The 18675-nt window shown below is 38.9% G+C and overlaps 2 protein-coding genes across 9 annotated transcripts in view; one reads left to right on the forward strand and one right to left on the reverse strand.

Moving 5' to 3' along the window:
• LOC131256566 (protein arginine N-methyltransferase 1.5) overlaps positions 1–18675 on the reverse strand; it is a 59167-nt gene that overhangs the window by 13098 nt on the left and 27394 nt on the right. Inside the window, exons 21-24 of the mRNA XM_058257453.1 lie at positions 18233–18320; positions 18064–18157; positions 17729–17811; positions 524–542 (exon numbers count right to left, since the gene is read on the reverse strand). Coding sequence (XP_058113436.1) covers positions 524–542; positions 17729–17811; positions 18064–18157; positions 18233–18320 — 284 coding nt within the window. The remainder of the gene's footprint in view (positions 1–523; positions 543–17728; positions 17812–18063; positions 18158–18232; positions 18321–18675) is intronic.
• On the forward strand, positions 3087–15542 carry LOC131256564 (organic cation/carnitine transporter 7). Of its 8 annotated transcripts, none has more exons than XM_058257452.1 (7): positions 3087–3279; positions 5065–5253; positions 6385–6792; positions 9461–9698; positions 10865–11399; positions 11528–11730; positions 15139–15542. In XM_058257452.1, exons 3-7 carry the CDS (start codon positions 6524–6526, stop codon positions 15340–15342), a joined length of 1449 nt encoding a protein of 482 aa, XP_058113435.1. In that variant the 5' UTR covers positions 3087–3279; positions 5065–5253; positions 6385–6523; the 3' UTR covers positions 15343–15542. The 8 variants fall into 8 exon arrangements, with proteins under 8 accessions (XP_058113435.1, XP_058113428.1, XP_058113430.1 ...); XM_058257445.1 differs by lacking the exon at positions 15139–15542 and adding an exon at positions 14211–15108 and having other exon boundaries at positions 3088–3279; XM_058257447.1 differs by lacking the exon at positions 15139–15542 and adding an exon at positions 14211–15108 and having other exon boundaries at positions 3088–3279; positions 6442–6792.

The raw sequence follows: 18675 nt of genomic DNA on the forward strand, positions 1-18675 counted from the left end.
AGTTTAATTTGTTCATGAAGAGTATCTTTATCTAATGTATTTTGGGTTAATCAAATAATTTGTAATATACAGTTTGTGATGTATATTGATGTGTGTATGTATATGTACAATAAAATCCGATGGTAGGTGGGTTTTTGCACGTTTGGTCTTGAAATTGAAGATGTATTGTCCAATCAAGTTGATTTAGTGTTATCTAAATTTTTATTGCAATTGGATGATCCGACGATAGGTTTCCTAAAAGATAAAGCATGGTATATACATGTGAACCGTAGAGATCTTAAATAAATTTATATTGAGTTTATAGATTTTGAAATTGAACTTCTGCGTGAAACACTGTTTTATACACTAGGATAAAAATGAGGGTTTCATTTTTATAATGATGTGATGGTCCAAAATCAAATCAATGGTTGGATGGTTTAATCTTCTCACAAAGAGTATTTTTATAGAATGAATGTTGGGTTAATCAAGTAATTTGTAATATATAGTTTGTGATGTATATTGACCTGTGTGTATATGTATGTACGGTAAGATCGAAAGTTAAACTTACATGTGAATATGCACCCATGTACTTACATGTGCACCAAATCTAAGGCAAGTCATGTTGGTCTTATAATGATTCTTGATTTTTGTCAGCCAACATCAACGACCTTTGATAATTTGGCTCTTTTGCTTTGAAAATGAAAGGTTACCACAAACTTTATATAATCTAAGGAATAAAATATTCAATCAGATCTAATCAAATCTAAGAAGTGCCCTACCAAATAAATAATTTGGGTCATTCGAAACAAAAATAAAAAATAAATAAATCAAGTCTATAGGGTAAAGTGCCGATGTGTCATATTGCAGTATGCCGCATGTATTCGAGCAAACATATGAGAGAGGCTACCCCAATGAGAGAATGGTTGGGTGCGGCCTTCACAAGGTTGGAAGCTATGTGCACAAAAGGAGGGGACGCGGATTGGGTGCTGGCCCAACCAGAACTTAGCTAGAGATGGCGGTTATGTGGGGCCCATTGTGATTTATCTTTTTATCCGTGCCGTCTGTCTATTTTAAAAGATCATTTTAGGTGGTGAGAACAAAAAGAAGGCAAATTAAAGGCTCAAGTAGACCACACCAGTAGTTGGGAATAAACACATACCGTTGAAATCTTCTTATGGCCACCGACCTTTTGGATTAAGATGATATTTTTGTTTTCTAGTCATCTAGGTCTATGTAATCTTATTAACAGTTTGGATGGCAAATAAATATCATGGTGGACATCATTGTCACCATTGGTCCACTTGAGTGTTTGAATTAGATCTTTATTAGGCTAATGCCATATATATATTCAAAACTTTATCCGTCCCTTTCCCTTTTACCCTTTTAGGGATAGTTCACCGTCCATCTTTAAAGTGATAGTGACTTATCCACCTCACAGATGTATAATTTGAACGGCTTAAATTCATCCAAATATAAAAAAGAATTATAATATCCTGACTAGTTTAATTTTTTGTGGAGTCAATAGTTCAACTATCTAAATCGTTGATCGAAGGCCTTGTAATAGGACGCGGATTACCTGTCAAACCTCTTCCCATGAACTTGTTGTAAGGTTCAAAACTGGCTCGAACTCACTCGATTGTTGATCGGGCCGAGTTCGGACTGGACATGTTGGCCCGGTGACTGCGCCGGGCCGAGTTCGGGCTGAGTTTGGCTGGTGACTAGGCCGGGCCAGGTTGAGCCCAATTCGACTCGGATCGACTCGTGTACACCCCTACCTATAATGATCTGTCAAAATGAGTGGACTGTGTGAATAAAACACATAAATAACGGCAGGCCACACCGAGCCCCTGCCAGGACCGTCCATCTCTAACTAGGTCCTCATGGGGTAGAAGTAATACTGAGTAAACTTTGTGGCACTCAACATAGATGTATATGTCTTATCCACGCAGTACATCTGTTTTTAGATATAATTTTAGGAAATAATACCAAAATTCAATCATATCCAAAGCTCAAGTGGACCACACCACAGTAAACAATGGTAATACAAATGTCCACCGTTTGAAACCTTCCTAGGACCAATAGTGATATTTAATTGTCACCTAACCTGTTCATTATGTCACACAGATATGGATAAAGGGAAAACAAAAATATTAGCTTGATCAAAAACTTATGAGACCCTCAATGAGTTTTCAACGGTAGGTGTTCAGTTCACACGGTTTCCTGTGGTGTGGTCCACTTGAGCTTTGAATATGCTATAATTTTTGGTTCATTGACTAAAATGACCTGATAAAACGGATGGACGGAGTGGATAAAATAGATAAATCATGGTAGGCCTACAGAGTTTACTCAGTACGCTTAAGGGTATTGAATTAGTCCGCAATCAGCTCCCGTCAAAAGGAGGTTGGTCCACCTGAGATCTGGATTTGCATATTTTTGGGATCATACACTAGAATAATCGGTAAAAACGGATGAACGGCGTGGATGTATAATACATACATGGCGCCTACGGCAAGGGCCGCACCTTCTTCGTTGAAGCCGGGGCTGCACCTAAAATCCGCTCCCCTTAGCAGAACTGCAGAAGCCGACTCGCGAAATCTCACGGGGGACCGTAAAACCGTCATTCCAACCTCCACTCCATTGACGAAAGTTCTTCCGTGAGTCCTGAATATTAGATGGCGTGCGCGTGGTGACGAGTTCAGTTGGATGAGATCCACCCCTTGTATCAGGCGAGCTACCGGCGTCGATCCCCAACATCAAACTGATCCAAACCACTGAGAAGCGTCACCATAGGAAACAGTACAAAATCTGCCTAACACTCCCAAATTCAGGTGGTGTGGTCCACCTGAGCTTGAGAATATGGTGATTTCTGGATAGTCACATGAATGGATTGGATGCCATACATAAAACCAGGTGGACCCCATGGTATACACATCTAACGGCAGGTGTCGTCCCACTCCAACTCCGTGGCCTACCTGAGATTTTTGACGGACTCAATTTTTTTGAAGCATGATGCAGCGAACCTGATGGACGGCGTGGATCTCATGCATCCGTACGAGTACGTTTGGCTTCCATCGATGGCTTTTAGTGGCTTATCGCGACCTACGAATTCGGGATTCTCTGTCTGTGCGACTCTCCAATCCTCAAGCCTCCATTTTACATTTTTACCCTCGAAATTTCATTCAATTCTGGCGGCATTTTCCGCTGACGTTATCCGTTTATGCGTCTGGATATTCATTTTCTGTCTCTGTTTCCTTTTCAATTTTCATCCTTCTTGTTGATTCCTTGGCAGAGTACATACAAGTATGGTATTTGATCATCGCCTCGCTATCTTCATTTCTCCTATGTTGGAACAACTCGAAAATTTTGTTGATTTGGTGTTAGAATTTTAATTATTTTGGTATTATTTATGTATTGTGTGGAATTTCATTCGTTATGGTTAGAATTTGTCTCCACGATCTGCTTTTTTCCATAGATGCCATCTTTTTGTTTCGATGATCAATCATAACATGTGATCTCATTTTTCTCTATCGTGGCTAACTTGCATTGTGGGAATCTTATGCGCTTCGACTTTCAGAGTATCCGTCCCTCTCCCTGGCTTAGTGAATTTGTTTGTTTGTTTGTTTTATTTATTTATTTATTTATAATTTTAATTTTTAGTTCAGGCCTCTCTCTCTCTCTCTCAATATAGCATTATCAGATTGTCATTGAATCCTTATTACAACTAATTGGGGTCGGCGCACACATATTTACGTTTTAAGAGTGCTTAAATATAAATATGCAACTAGTTTAACTAAATTTCTCATGTGTATATGACAGCGAATCCATCAAAATCTCATATAAGGAAATGCTGTATGAAGGTCAAAAGAACTAGTATCGCTTGCAAGTAGTTGTATTTGATCATCTCTCTCTCTCTATTGTGTATATATTTATGTGTGCGCGCGCGAGCTGCTCACACTTCAACAGCAAAATACAACCATATGATACTGTAGCTTATTCTATCATGTAACCTAAAGTAGAAAGGATGGGTGTATTTAGCTGTGAAAGTGGGTGAAAATAGTAGCTGTTATATTGTTATATAACTAAACACTTTGTGGTTGTTTCCAATGTAATAGCTGTTATCATTTTAAATTGTTGGCAAGATAAATTGAGGGATACAATTAAGCAAATGAATATCATGTTATAACAGTGAATTTCTATAATATACCCAATCTTTGTGTAATTAAAAAGATTTCAAGGGAGAAATATTATAACATTACAAATTAGGCCAAACACAATAACTCAAAGAGAAGGTAATCTTGTAAGTCCTAGAGTTTTGAGCGAACCCAGTATTATGGGAGCCATGTTGATTTTCTTCCCTCAATGAATGGGTTAAAATAATTGACCTAAAAAGAATCTACCCATTCCTTAGCTAGTTCGTTCATGAAAATTTCTTGTTGTGGCAAGCAAAGAGAATGAACAGAGATGAAATGTAGTCGGACTAGAATGAACATACTACAAACAACATTAGAAGGAAGGAATCCTGCCAAGATCAAGACACTAGAGAGCCACCCAAAAAAGGATCGAGTTATTTTGGTAAATACAGTCAGCCAACTCCAACACCTTTACCAATAAAATCTTAGAAGATTTCTCAAAACCTTTATCACTTAGTTTTTTTACTATTTCAGGAATATATTGGTTGATGATTTAGTAGCTGTTGTTCTTGTTGCTTTAGTACCTTCAGTAGTCCTTGTACCTATCTTGTTCCTTGGATTATTCACAACGAGGATTGAAGCTCTTATTTTTGCAACTTCAGCCGCGGATTATATATGTGAATCTATGGGGATCATCATTGACTAGCTTCTAAAATAAGCTGGTCTTTTTCTTCTTCTTCTTTTTTTTTCATGGTTCTGAAATGAGAGGATAGTTTAGTGCGCATTTTGGCTTTCACTGCACTAGCCTTGAATTGTGATTGAGATAAAAATGGGACGGTGAACCTCATGTGTTCGTTCTAGATTTTAGCTTTTATGTCTCTTGTCTTGAGTCTACTCTTTTTATGCCTTTTCATGTGCTGCTCTCTGCTGATCTATTTCCTTCATGATCTTCTAGCAGGAGGATTTGAACTAACCGTAACTTTTTGAAGAAATACTTGAGGTATTAAAAAAGGAAGAAGGAATGATTTCTGCCCATCATGTAGGAGGAACCGGAGATAGTGGTTTTGGAAAAGCCTTGTGCTCCTTTTAGGAATTTCGCCAATACAATTGAAATTTAAGTTATATAGACTCCACAGAGCAAAAGGTATTTTGAACTCCCACAGTGCAGATAATATTGGCTCTATTCAATGATAATGTTCATGGACTATTTGTTGTCATTCATGCTATTTTATCAAGGAAATCCATTTTTTTCATTTTTGAATGAAGATAGAAGATGGTGATGGGAAGCAGCTTTCGAGGAAGAAGTACAATCTTTTAGATGTAATGTAACTAAAAAATCAAAATACAAAATGATAAAAGAAGGAACATTAGGAGTAAATAAGATGTATAGAAGCATTTTTCCAGCCAGTCCATGCCATTAGGTCTTGGATGTGGCTCAGGAACGGCAATTCCACTTATAAATAAAACATTGATCATGGGTGGGCCATTGTTCAAGATTTTCAGAACCAAAATTAAAATTTTAGAAAGCAGGAAGAGGAGCAAATAGTTTAAATTATCCAATTCATACAACAGTTTTTTTAAAGATTCCAATTCCTACAACACCAGATAATGAAAATCAATTGCCAATCACATACCACTATGGATAAATTGTTTGATGACAGAATATCAATGCAATGAACAACTTAATCTGAGCTTCTGTTTGATTTGCTCTCAGGCCATTAACATGAACATGAAATATGCATGAAAAGGGACACCACTACACAAAAAACGAAGCACTAGATATGATCCGTCCATCACATAGCATATATGACTCACTGACTAGAATCAATTTCCAATAGCTGTAAATCTGAAGTACTTTTGCAGATAATATAGGGTAAGCTGGTAGAGACTGCAGCATGTGTGAGTGATCCAGGGTTCAATCCCCAGTAGTGTTACCTTCCAAAAAAAATTCTGCACACTAGTCTATTCCAAAATGATGAGATTAAAACCTCTTCTTTTATTCTATGATCACCCTCCACCATACACAGTCTCATAGTTTTGGTGGTGTCATTTTGTACATAATCTCATAGTTTTGGTGGTGTCATTTTGTACATAATCTCATAGTTTTGGTGGTGTCAGTATGGACTGGAGGGTAAAACATAAAAATATGGACTCCAGTATCAATTACTGGAAAGGGGAGGCTGGAGACCGTCTAAAGGAAGCTTATGCTTCAGTGCTTTAAGCAGACATTTCAGATTTGGAACTTGTGATCTTTCATGTTTCTTTGATTTTGCAGATGGAAGACTCGGGAGCATCTACATATACTGTGGATGAAGCACTTATAGTCTCATAGTTTTGGATTTGCAGATGGAAGATGGGAGCTGTACATATACCGTGGATGAAACACTTATAGTATCATAGTTTTGGATTTGCAGATGGAAGACGGGAGCTCTACATTTACTGTGGATGAAGCACTTATAGCCTTGGGGTTTGGGAACTACCAGAGCCTCGTGCTTGCATATGCTGGGATGGCTTGGGTGGCTGAAGCAATGGAGATGATGCTTCTTTCTTTTGTCGGACCAGCAGTTCTAGTCGAGTGGGAGCTTTCTTCTCATGAAGAGAGCCTGATTACTAGTGCGGTATTTGCCGGCATGCTAGTGGGAGCATATTCATGGGGCATAGTTTCAGATAACTATGGGCGAAGGTAACCACTGCTCTATATTTCCAAATATCTTGCAAGCATACAGATGTCTATGTATGGTCTTTAACACTATTTTAGACTTGAACCTAAAATTTCTCGCTCCCTGTTAAACTGTATTTGTCATATATATATATATATATATATATATATATATATATATATATATATATATATTACAATTTGAACAGATTAAGACCTTCCACTAGTATTAAAAAGTAACATTTTACCATTCCTATCTTATTGTTTTTTGGATGCCTCAACAATTCATGCTAAACCTTTTCTAGTCATTTTTGGAGAAGCACATGAAGATTTAGCTTTCAATTCTGAGTTTGTATGTTTTCTGTAAATGTGGTCTTTGTTGCATTTACTTCTATCAATCTACTTCTTGCAATCAATCCGATATTAGGCACATTTAGAAAAAAAAAATCAGAAAGGATTAACACAACAACAGGACATGCTTTGGCGGGAAATATTTGATTAGCGGCTGAAGTCATGACGAGTATATAAAGGATTTAAGTAGCAGTTCTTGAGTGCGACTCACCAGGGAACCGAAACTGGTGTGACTCACCTCAACTAGGTCCGTCTAGTCAGTTTCAGTCCCCTCTCGGTCCCATATCTTTATGCTGACTTGTTTAGTTGCAGAATGAAACTAAGAACTGAGATGATGCAAGCTGTATCGGACGATACCCAAAACCCCTATATATCATAACGTAGAAATTATTCTTATATCCATTATCATGATAGAATTTTGATTTTTGTTTCTTGATAAAATTTTTGTTACTAATACATAAATAAATAAAACACACGATGGTATGCCGAGTTAGATTAGTAGGAGGCATAACATTCTCAATTTCACTAACTAAATTGGTGCTCTTGCAAGTTGCGTCCTTAGTGTGATTAGAGAGATCTGTTGGGACATTATGGTGTCATTTCTATTCCTGTAAAAATTTCGATATATTTCTTGGTGGATGAACGTGGATGGATCCAATATCAGTACGTCCCATTTAATGGACATGGATGGGCCGAAGTTCTGGGCATGTCAAAGGTCCAGGTTTTAGGGTCAGTCAGGCAAGGTCCAAGTCCATGGTGAGCCAAGTTTCTAGTCCCGAGCCCAACCTGATTTGAAAGTGTTGAGCCTGAGCCTCGCTCAGCCTGCTGTACAGTTTATATCTGTACATAACCGACATTTGATACACACATACATGCATGCAGATATATAAACAAATACACACACATGACTAATGTATTTTATGGTTATATGGCTCAAACCTGACCCAACTGGCCCTACCAACAGACCAATGACCTCAACCGGGCACAGCAGATTACTAATTAGGCTTGAAGTTTTTAGATCCAACTTGACCCCCCAGGAGTCTAGGACCTAGAGAATACCATGGCAGCCTAGCTGTGTAGATCAATAACTGGTCCACACCCTTCCAAATTTTGTTTCTGTTCCTGTTCCATTATATGCAGGTGGTGTTTAGTTGTGACGTATGATCTATTTATGCGTGTGTTTGGGCTTGGTTCAATATACATTTAGGTGTATGCATGCTGGTTGATCCAGTTCTGGTGTATGTTTCAGTTGTTGTGCTATATATCCAAGCACTTGGAATGTATGAATTTATGAGATCATAGAAAATTTCAATGTCCATTACATGATATTAACCTAGAAGTTTAACTCTAGCATTGTTTCAAATGACTTGTGAAAATACACCAAATTGAGGCATGTATACAGTTCAGTACCTAGTTCAGATAACAAAGATGTGCCGAAGTAAATACCTAAGGTCATTGTTCGATAACCAGTGAAGTTGCGTGTTTGATATGGCAATCAAGGATATGTGATCATTGAGCCCCTATTCTTTGGTTTGTTGTCAACAACGAGGATAGCACCAACTTTTAGAAAAATAAATACAAGAGTGTCCCTTTCGAACATGAGGATGGTGGTGTCTTGTGTAAAATGGTTCTAGCTGTGGTAGGTGCTCGACTGACACGGTTTGCATGCATAAGTCACATGTGCCCCAAGTGCCAATGTCCTTCTTCAAGCATCCCAAATGTGCCGCGTTCAACCTGTGCCCAATATTTGCTACCTGCCAATGTGCCCACGTGTACTCGCCACACATACCACCATACATCTTCTAGTGCCCCACGTGTCACATGCATCTTCATGTGCTCCACATCTGCCACTATCAACCCTGCATGCCCAATGTGCCGATGTGCCAATATGGTATTTGAAAAACAGCGACCAGGACAATAGAATAGCCTATACATGACAGATGTGTCCATATAGGCCTGTTCTAGACAGTTTGCCTCCGGACTAGAAACAACAAGATACAGGTAATGAAAGATGCCTTTTAAGTGGGAGTTTGCATTTGGTAGAGTCCTTGCACACTATAAAATTTTACCATGTTTAGATTGTAAAATGAAATTTTGTTAGCTATTATTGTTTGATATGTGGATTGCACAAAACTCACCCTAGTTGAGACTGACAATATGATTACTTATGACTAAATTACCAGTGATCTTTTCTGGTATTCTTATTTGTAGAAAACATGCTAGTTGCAACTTGGTCCATTTAATACCTTTTGTAGTCGTGGATACATTTATTTTTGGTGTTAGTATGATTATGACAATGCTGGTTGTCTTTTAGCTTGATTGACTTCATCTCATTTTTCAGGAAGGGGTTCCTCATTACAGCACTAATCACTGGGGGAGCTGGTCTGCTAAGTGCTTTTGCTCCAAATTATATTTCACTAGTTATACTCCGCTGTTTGGTTGGTATTGGGTTAGGAGGTGGCCATGTGCTTTTATCATGGTTTTTAGAGTTTGTTCCTGCTCCAAACAGAGGTTATTGGATGGTTGTTTTTTCGGCGTTCTGGACTATCGGCACAGTTTTGGAGGCGTTATTGGCATGGGTATTGCCCTATACTGTACCATAATCTCAATCTTCTCACATGTTCTTCCATTAGATATTAATTTGATTTGTTGATCTCTTTTCTTTTCTCAATTGCTTATGCTATGTTGAACTGAGGAATTAAAGAACGTCAATATTTCTTATTTTGAATTTCTTTTACATCCTAAACTTTAAGCAGTATTCTCTTTTGCCTATGGAAATAAGAATAGCCTCTTTGTTATCTTGGGACTAACTTTTCCTACTGCTTAGGCCAGAGGTATACCTGAGGACTTGCATTAATATGCTTACTTATAACTATTTCATCAACATTAATGTTTATGTATTTTCCATTTGCCACAACTGATACAGCTCCTAAAAGCAGAAAATGAGACTAGAAGCTTCATTAGTTCTACCTTTTTCTGCTCTAATGAAAAGATAGAAGTCCCTTCAAAATAATTGTCATGTTCCATATTGCATTTATAAATTTAGCGACATTAAAGAGAAGAACAAAGGACACCCTCCATAACTTGGGAATAGGCAAACTGTTACTCTTGCGGAATTCAGTAATAATAATTTCAAAATTATGTGAGTGTGTTCTTAAGCTTTTATCTATAAAAGCCAGATCCCACAAGGGGATACATCTCTGTGGCCCAAGCAATCATTTTTGCTAGAATCAGTTTGCACCATTAACAACCCAGCCATCCAATTAGCAAAGATTTCCGCCCCTGTTTTAATAGCCAACAACTTGGCTCTGTTTGAGGAACCGTTACCTTGGCTTAAAGGAAGGAAGAAAAGAATTTAAAGGGTGGAGTTTTATGCCCATCGTCAGCAGATATCAAAGTTTATTAACAGTGTTATAGATTTTAGAACTTCACCAGTAGGCAATGGCTCAATTTCACCATAGAGCATTCGAGAAATAAAAACTATGTTAGTGGTGCTTAAGAAAATGTTTTTTGACATGATACACGCTAAGAAAGGAGTAGATTGGCCTGGTATTAGTACCACTCGTCTTATCCATTTCCTTGGTGGATTTTGTACTCACTTGTGCTATTGAATAGAACTCTAGTTATCTGTAAAGGACTTGTGTTATCGTTTTGATGGCTCAAACCCATGTTATTAGTTGTTTTCAAGCTGGGGAAAACTTGTGCATCAGTTTGAAGAATCATTTACTTCATTATTACTCTGCAGGCTGTTATGCCTACATTTGGCTGGAGATGGTTGCTTGCACTATCTGCTCTACCATCTTCAATTTTGCTTCTGTTTTATGGTATTGCACCTGAGTCTCCCAGGTACCTCTGCATGAAGGGTAGAACAGCTGCTGCACATCATGTTTTGGATCAAATAGCAAGAATGAACAAAGCGAACCTCCCTCCTGGCATGCTTGTCTCCAGTCACAACATAGAACTAGACGAAAACTGTATTCCAGTGGAAGATACTACTCATTTACTACCTGCAGAAAGACCTGAACCCACCATTTCCAAGAATGTTGAATTTCAAAAGGGAGGATCTACTTTGCTGTTTATGCTTTTTTCACCAAAATTAGTCAAATCAACCCTCCTCCTATGGATGGTATTCTTTGGGAACGCATTTGCGTATTATGGTCTCGTCTTGCTGACTTCTGTGTTAAGTAGTGGAAGTGGTAAATGTAAATCAAATTCCTTGGATTTGGAGAACCACAAGGATGACAGCCTCTACAAAAATGTTCTCATAACCAGTTTTGCAGGTAGGTACTTGTTAATATGTCCATTATTTGGTAGTCAGCTCTGACCAATTTGCCATGCCCATGTGGGATCAGTTTGCTTTTCTTAAGAAGGCTAAGTACTGTTTCTCTTGATCTTTTTCTTCTACCAGAATTTCCTGGGATTCTGTTATCAGCAGCAATTGTGGACAGGATTGGCCGCAAGCTCTCAATGTCAGCTATGTTTTTTCTAGGTTGCATTTTCCTTCTCCCACTGCTATTCAATCAGACTGAGGTTGTAACAACATGTCTTTTGTTTGGAGCCCGCATATGCATTACGGGAACCTTCACAGTTGTATATATTTACGCTCCGGAGGTTAGTTTTCAATCATTAGACTTCTTTTACTGTGACTTTCATTCTTCTTGTATGTACATATGCATGCGTACACATTTATGTATATACATACCTATGTATACATTTGCATATATATGTGTGTGTTTCTCTCTCTTTATATATATATATATATATATACACTCTCTCTCTCTCTCTCTCTCTCTCTCTCTCTCTCTCTCTCTCTCTCTCTCTCTCTCTCTCTCTCTCTCTCTCTGTAGTGTGTGTGTGTGCGTGTGTGTGTAATTCTTCAGTCTTTAAAATCCGCTCATTGACAAGGATTATGGTCACTTGAATGTGAGTGGATGTTGTGATGTGGATTGGTCAGGCTCGTGTGACAACAGGTCTACCCGTGACTACTACACATTTGTTGGAGGAAATCCATTAACATAGAAAAGTAGAAACAAAATGTGGTTCGATCGTCTATTGAAGTTGGATACAGAATAATAGCTAACACTTCCTGTGAGCTAATATGGCTGAAATCTCTTCAGGAGATGGAATTTGATGCTAGTACTCTGGTTCCCCTTCATTGTGACGATCAAGCTGTCATTCATATGGATAACAATTATTCCACAAAAGAACCAAATACATGGAGGCAGATTGTTACTTTGTTTTGCAAAAGGTAATGAAGAAGTTTGTCACCATACCATTTGTTCGATCCAACAGTCAATCAGCTAATATAATTACAAAGGCAACCAGCTGCAATCGAATTAGGGACATCTTAAGCAAGAAGTTGCTCACCATGCCATTCGCTTAATCTAACAGTCGATTGGCTAATATATTTACAAAAGGTAATCAGCTGCCGTCGAATTAGGGGCGTCTTAGGCAAACTGCACATGCGTGACATCTGTAGTTAAGCTTAAGGTGGAATGCTGCAAGTGTGATATATAGATGAGCTCTCTGCATAGATACATAGATGGGCTCTCCACACTCTCACACATGTGCGTGTTCACATGGTATTGGCACCATCACTATTAGTGGTAGTACCGAGCTAGGCCATAGGACCAATAATCAGCCTGATTCTAAACTCAGGGGGGCCTGACACATATCATGATGGGGCCCACAGTGATCATTACCACCATAATTGCGGTCGTAATGTTACCATGTGATAATTCCCCATACATATATGTGCACACATGCATAGGTGTACGTGTGGGAGTGTGCATGCGTGCGTGTGAGGGAGACATCGGACATGGCATGGTATCTTCATATCGCTAGGAATGTCATTGCATATGCTTGTACCTAATATGATGTTTCTATGAATTTTATCGTTGCATGTACTATGTTTGCATTTTCCTACGGAAAGTCGTGTGCTTGTTTTTATGTTCATCTTTACACTACCTAACGGGTCATGTTCTATACTCTAAAATCTGCATACCTAGAATGAGCTTCAGCAGGTTGGCATTGCTAATTTTGGCTTTTTGGAAATCACCCCCAGGTAGCTCTCTCAGTCGGTGCAAATAAGAGATTTACTTCATAAATTGTCACACGACTAAGTAAAAATGCTGAAAATTCATCTCTATTTAAATATGGGAGAACACATCCAAAGATTCAAAACAAAGATCAATATAGGAGACCATAGTACCAAGATTTTTTATTTTCAAAACAAAGAAATATCCTTATCAAGAATCTAACTTTATTGAGAACTGAATTCTGAATAATAACAGTTAACCGGACCGGGCCTATCAAGACTCTGCTGCTCTCAAACATAGCATTTGAACGTTACCTTTATCCAGCTTTCAAAAATGGCCAAAATTCCATTGATATTTTGATGATAAGTGCATACATGTTCTTCAATGTGTTCCCTTTTTTATCTGGCAAGGGATGCAAATGCCAATGCTATTGATTCATATTTTGTGGGGACATAGTACTCAAATATTGTCAGTGAACGGGTATGCTTCTTCCAGAAAATGACCATACCTTATCCTTTGCCATTGTAATAATGGACATTCTGCAGATCAAGGTATTCAAAATCAGTTACATAATGATAACGGTCGTAACCATTATGTGTTACGGGGCTGAAACGGCCACAACAGCCCTGTAACGGTCCATTAATGGTCCATAACAGCCTGTTATAGCCCCTTAATGGACCGAACGGCCTGTAACAGTCCCAAAAAAAAAAAAAAAACAACAACAACAACAACAATCTTTCAAAGAGAGAGAGAGAGAGAGAGAGAGGTTGTAATGGCTGTTATGGTCCATATCATCATGGTAATGGCAGTGGCTGTTACGGCCACCATTACCGTTACGGAACACCTTGCTACAGATAATTCATACAAACAAAAGGTACCATGTACTACTGTTTTGGATTTTTGAACTAGCATGAACAATGCATGTGCCAAATTTGCGTCATTCCAGTGTTATGAAGCTTCCCAGTACTCATAACTGTTGCCTGTGCACACTAAGTTTTTTTTTTTACTTCCATAGCAGCTTCTTGATTTCGTTCTGTTGTTTTTCTTCTGTAGATATACCCAACCTCAGTCAGGTCAACTGGTGTTGGAGTTTCAAGTGCTGTGGGAAGAATTGGTGGGATGATATGTCCTCTTGTGGCAGTCGCTTTGATACATAGCTGTCATCAAACCTTGGCTATTGTTCTGTTCGAATTTGTAATATTTCTTTCTGGGGTCGCAGTTACTCTCTTCCCACTAGAAACCAATGGCCTTGATTTGAGGGACACTCTCTCTACTTCAAGATAAAATAATTCAATCAACATTTTATCTCTTCCTCACATCGATGCCTTCTTAGGGACTGTTCTACTTCTGGTTGAGCTTCCTTCGGTTTCTGCTAGCTATGCAGGTTCAAACCCTTGTTGTAGCCACCTTTCGTGGTCTTCAGTATCAGTCCTATCAAATCTAGTCGAGCTAGGGAAGTTTGAGATCTTTCTGCAGAAAGATTTGTTCAATGACGTCGACTACTTGCATGCCACCATGTTTGCATCAGTAGGTGACATGAGACTATATATGTACACATATATACAGCATGCCCATGTGTGGGTTTTGTATATGTACATGTTTGTTGTCTATACACCAACACGAACTTATGTGCTTCTTACAGGAGGATGTGCTTCTTACACAGAACATACGTTTACGTCGACATTGACATGTGCACTTCTCTATGATACACATGCAACATCATTAAATTTATACGTGCCAAAGGTCATACATGAAAATGTAGCATGTAGTTGGTCAATGTATATGTTTATAATAGAATTGGATGATAGTTTCACTTATAATGTAATTGTAAGGTTCCCATTTCATAATTTTCTTTTTCAATGTAATAGGGAGTAGCTGTTTCTTTCATGCCACCAAGAATGCTGCTATTTTTCCTGAATGGTCAAACAGCAATTCTGCTAAGTTTTTGTTTTCTCAGGCTCTCTTTTTTGTTGTCTTTTAGATCATAGAAAAAGGCTTTACTTTCATCACATCGCAACTCCGGCATCCTCTCTACAGCATTTTCATCTGTGGGAACAACTCCAAGGTCCAAACACTTCTTTCCCAGACGTACCTAACAGGTAGGGGGAAAGAAAAAGAAAAAGGTCAAAAAACGGTACAGATGCCTCCTTTTTTTACAGAAAGATTGGTAAATTTCCCGTCCTAGCCAAAATACTGTGGACTATATAGTGTACCAAAGCTCAGCAGGCAGAATATGTGGAGGCTGTAACATGGTTTGCGTCAAGCCAAATTGCTGAATTTCCAAGTTTCAGGCCCAAATATCAACTCAACTAGACTTCTACAGTTGGGCAGCCAAGAAGATGTAAAACTGTGAAAGTCTCTTAATTTGTAGTGGTTTTGATTTTAGCAATTTTTTAAAAACATGCACTCACACCCGTTGGATTTCACCACAATGGGTACTCCAACCTATGGCCCTGGGTTGAAACTCTTGTGAGTCTAAAGGCATGAGCAAGGACCCTAGCATTCGAAAATCAATTTGCGAGTGTGGAGGTGAAGGCTTTATAGTCAAGATTTCCGAAGTCCTAAACTGTTAGGCCCAAGGTACAACATCCTGCCAAGCTCGCTGGTACAACATCCTGCCAAGCTCGCTGGCTTCATGCATTGATGCAGGATTTTCCAATCCATGAGAGACCATGAGTGATCCAATTGAAGATCAGGTCAAGGGTCCCAATTACTATCCATCAAATCTAACTGTGCGGATCAAAGAGGGTCATTAACTATCCAAATCGAAGATTCAGACCACCTCATGAAAGGAGACATGAAAGAAGATAGTGTTTAATGTAAGAGTGTTTGTTGTACCCTATTTCTGACCCATATTGAGATAACCGACTGCAAAAGGACGTGTCATTGCAAGGGAAGGGTATAACATACATAAGATCTCTAGAGATACTAAAGAGTGTTTTTTATGAATTTATTGCTGGTGCTGATCTGGATAAGAACGTGATTGAATGGAAAGAATGGTTAGAAGAACGTGTCAAGAAAAAAGGATCTGGAAGACCAGGGTGTGGTGACAGATTAGCTGCCATAACCATCCAATGAAGAGAGAAATGTCTGGGACATTATTTCCTGTGGTGTGGTCCACTTGAGCTTTGGATCTTACCTCATTTTCGGGATGATGCGCTAAAATGAGATGGAAAAACGGATGGACGGTGTGGATAAAACAAATACATCATGGTGGGGCCTACAAAGCTTCGACCAGTACCAAACTTGGTACCGAGAGGGGTCAGAATGGAACCAGGGTCCTTTGGGGAACACTTGGATACGACGCAACATGTGCTTGGGACCCTAGAACACCGCAGTAGGTGAGACCGGGGAAGAAAATCAGGGTGGCCCCTTTATTAAATCAAACCATCCAAATTGTGGGCCCCTCTGTATATTCATCATAGCCCTGCAATTTTGCAGAATTTATGATCTACACTGGCGGATTATTGGACATCTAATGAACAGTTTAAATTGGGAAATTCCAAACTGTCACAATTCAGCAAACAGAGGTTTATTAATCAGAAATCAGGGATATGATGCCCGATATACAGTGGATCTGCTATTTAGGACGATCCAGATGCGTTGGCGTGCATGTAGTGACGAGTTCAGGTGGATGAGATCCACCCCGTCCATCAGGCGTGCCACTCCATTTTAAGTCTTGATCCCGAACATCAAACTGATCCAAACCACTGGTAGGCCTCTCCATGGGAAACAGTTTAATAACTGCGTAAAAATCCTAGACCACCCGAGCTTTAGAATAGCTTGATTCAAAGTCCTGATTAGCATTTATGCAAGATAAATTGCTATAGGGTCTCCACAAGGCCAACCAGAAATAGGAAATACAGCTTTTGTACAAAACATATGGTTTATTGTCTAAGGCAAGGCTGTCAACAGGGTTTCAGATCTTGTGTATCCATAACCGCGCTGAAGGGGCTGTCGGTTCAAGGTACGCGATTTGGCTTTGGATCCAGGCATCATTTGAGGTACCAGATCCCAATTGGGTCTATGGGTCCAGGCATCATTTGAGGTACCAGAACCCAATTGGGTCCATGTACCCATATTAAAGGCGGAACCCAAGATTCGTATAGGGGTTGAGTGCTATTCCTAGCTTTGGTCAAGCTGGAACAAAGGTTTTGTTATTGCTGGTTTCCACTGGGTTTCATTTGGAAAAGAAGAGAAGAAATATAATAGTTAATAATCAGGCCCTCAGGAATTGAATTGGTTGATAATATAAGCAACATCAATTGGTTCATAATTTAAAAAAAAAAAAAAACCATTTAACCAGTGGTGTACAAATGGATAAAGATCAATGCAGGTAATGCTATTAGACCTGGGCAATTTTTTGTTGGCATCCAATCAGAGAGAATACTACTAGATGCAACTGTTCCGGTTCTCATCCAAATGTTACTGAACTTGCCAATGAAATTCTTGACGCCGGTGAATCTGTACAATTCACAACACATCTTCCTCCCCCAAGGGGAAGAAAGGACCGATTTACAATTAGATAGACCATGAGTTGGTCATGAAAAATCTCACAATGCTGGTGATACTACAGTCCGACCCAATAAGAACGACCGTTGGGGTTGTGTATCGGCGATGCACAAGGTGATGTGATGCACCATTCATACCAAACCTGCACAGCAAGGAAGATCCACATAAAATGGCAATCACCCACAGCTAAGGTGACTAAGGCTATAAGCGAAACCAATGGTGGGCGGTTTAATTTTCCCCATAAATCACTACTAATCATGAACTCAAATGTAATAAAATCTAATGTTTCCAGTTTTTGCACCACTGTTGGTTTAGGAAATCAATACTATAAATATCATAATTTTGTTATAAATCTAAGATGATTTCTGCAATTAAACCATAGTAGAATGATTACCTTGCTTGAACCACAGCACCGCCAGAAGTGAACTTCTAAAGGTGAATCCGGATGTACGCAAATAGGCGCACGCAGCGGGAAAAAGATTGGAAACCTAGCAGAGAAGTAAGAAATTAAAAGACAATCATACAATGCAATGTGATTGCTGAGACAAAATCAAGAGGCATACCAGCTGAACATATTTGGCGTCGCAGTAGTTGGTTCAATACCAAGATGAACATCTTTGTATAATGTTGCATCAAAATAGCCAGCAAATCCTGTCAATCAGATTGTCAAGAAGTGCCAGTAATGAGATCCTCAGGTTCCAAATATACTTAATCCTGGGATATAATATCACTACCTTTTTCATCAAGTGATAACAATGTGTCATTCCTAGGTATGAATACAAAGTTCCGTGGTGGTTAGCTATACACCATTTGAAGACAGTAAAAACTTGGCCAAGACAATGCAACTCAGCTAACTAGACAGTTCTAGAAATCATATTCAAAGGGGGACTGTTGATCTCAACTCTTGGCCATGCCACACAGGCGACTTGAGATTAGTAAAAAAAATGATAATTGGGCTTTCACAATTCCGTTTTTTCCAATGGATTATGAGTAAAGGGGATTTTGT

The sequence above is a fragment of the Magnolia sinica genome, chromosome 9 (genome assembly GCF_029962835.1).
Source record: "Magnolia sinica isolate HGM2019 chromosome 9, MsV1, whole genome shotgun sequence".
Taxonomy (NCBI): Eukaryota; Viridiplantae; Streptophyta; class Magnoliopsida; order Magnoliales; family Magnoliaceae; genus Magnolia; species Magnolia sinica.

Excerpts from the sequence above, each read along its gene's own strand:
- LOC131256564 (XM_058257445.1), top strand. The coding sequence starts at position 6,524 with ATGGAAGACGGGAGCTCTACATTTACTGTGGATGAAGCACTTATAGCC. Across the intron at positions 9,699-10,864 it reads TGGAGGCGTTATTGGCATGG|GCTGTTATGCCTACATTTGG; the intron begins GTATTGCCCTAT and ends ATTACTCTGCAG. Across the intron at positions 11,731-14,210 it reads TATATATTTACGCTCCGGAG|ATATACCCAACCTCAGTCAG; the intron begins GTTAGTTTTCAA and ends TTTCTTCTGTAG.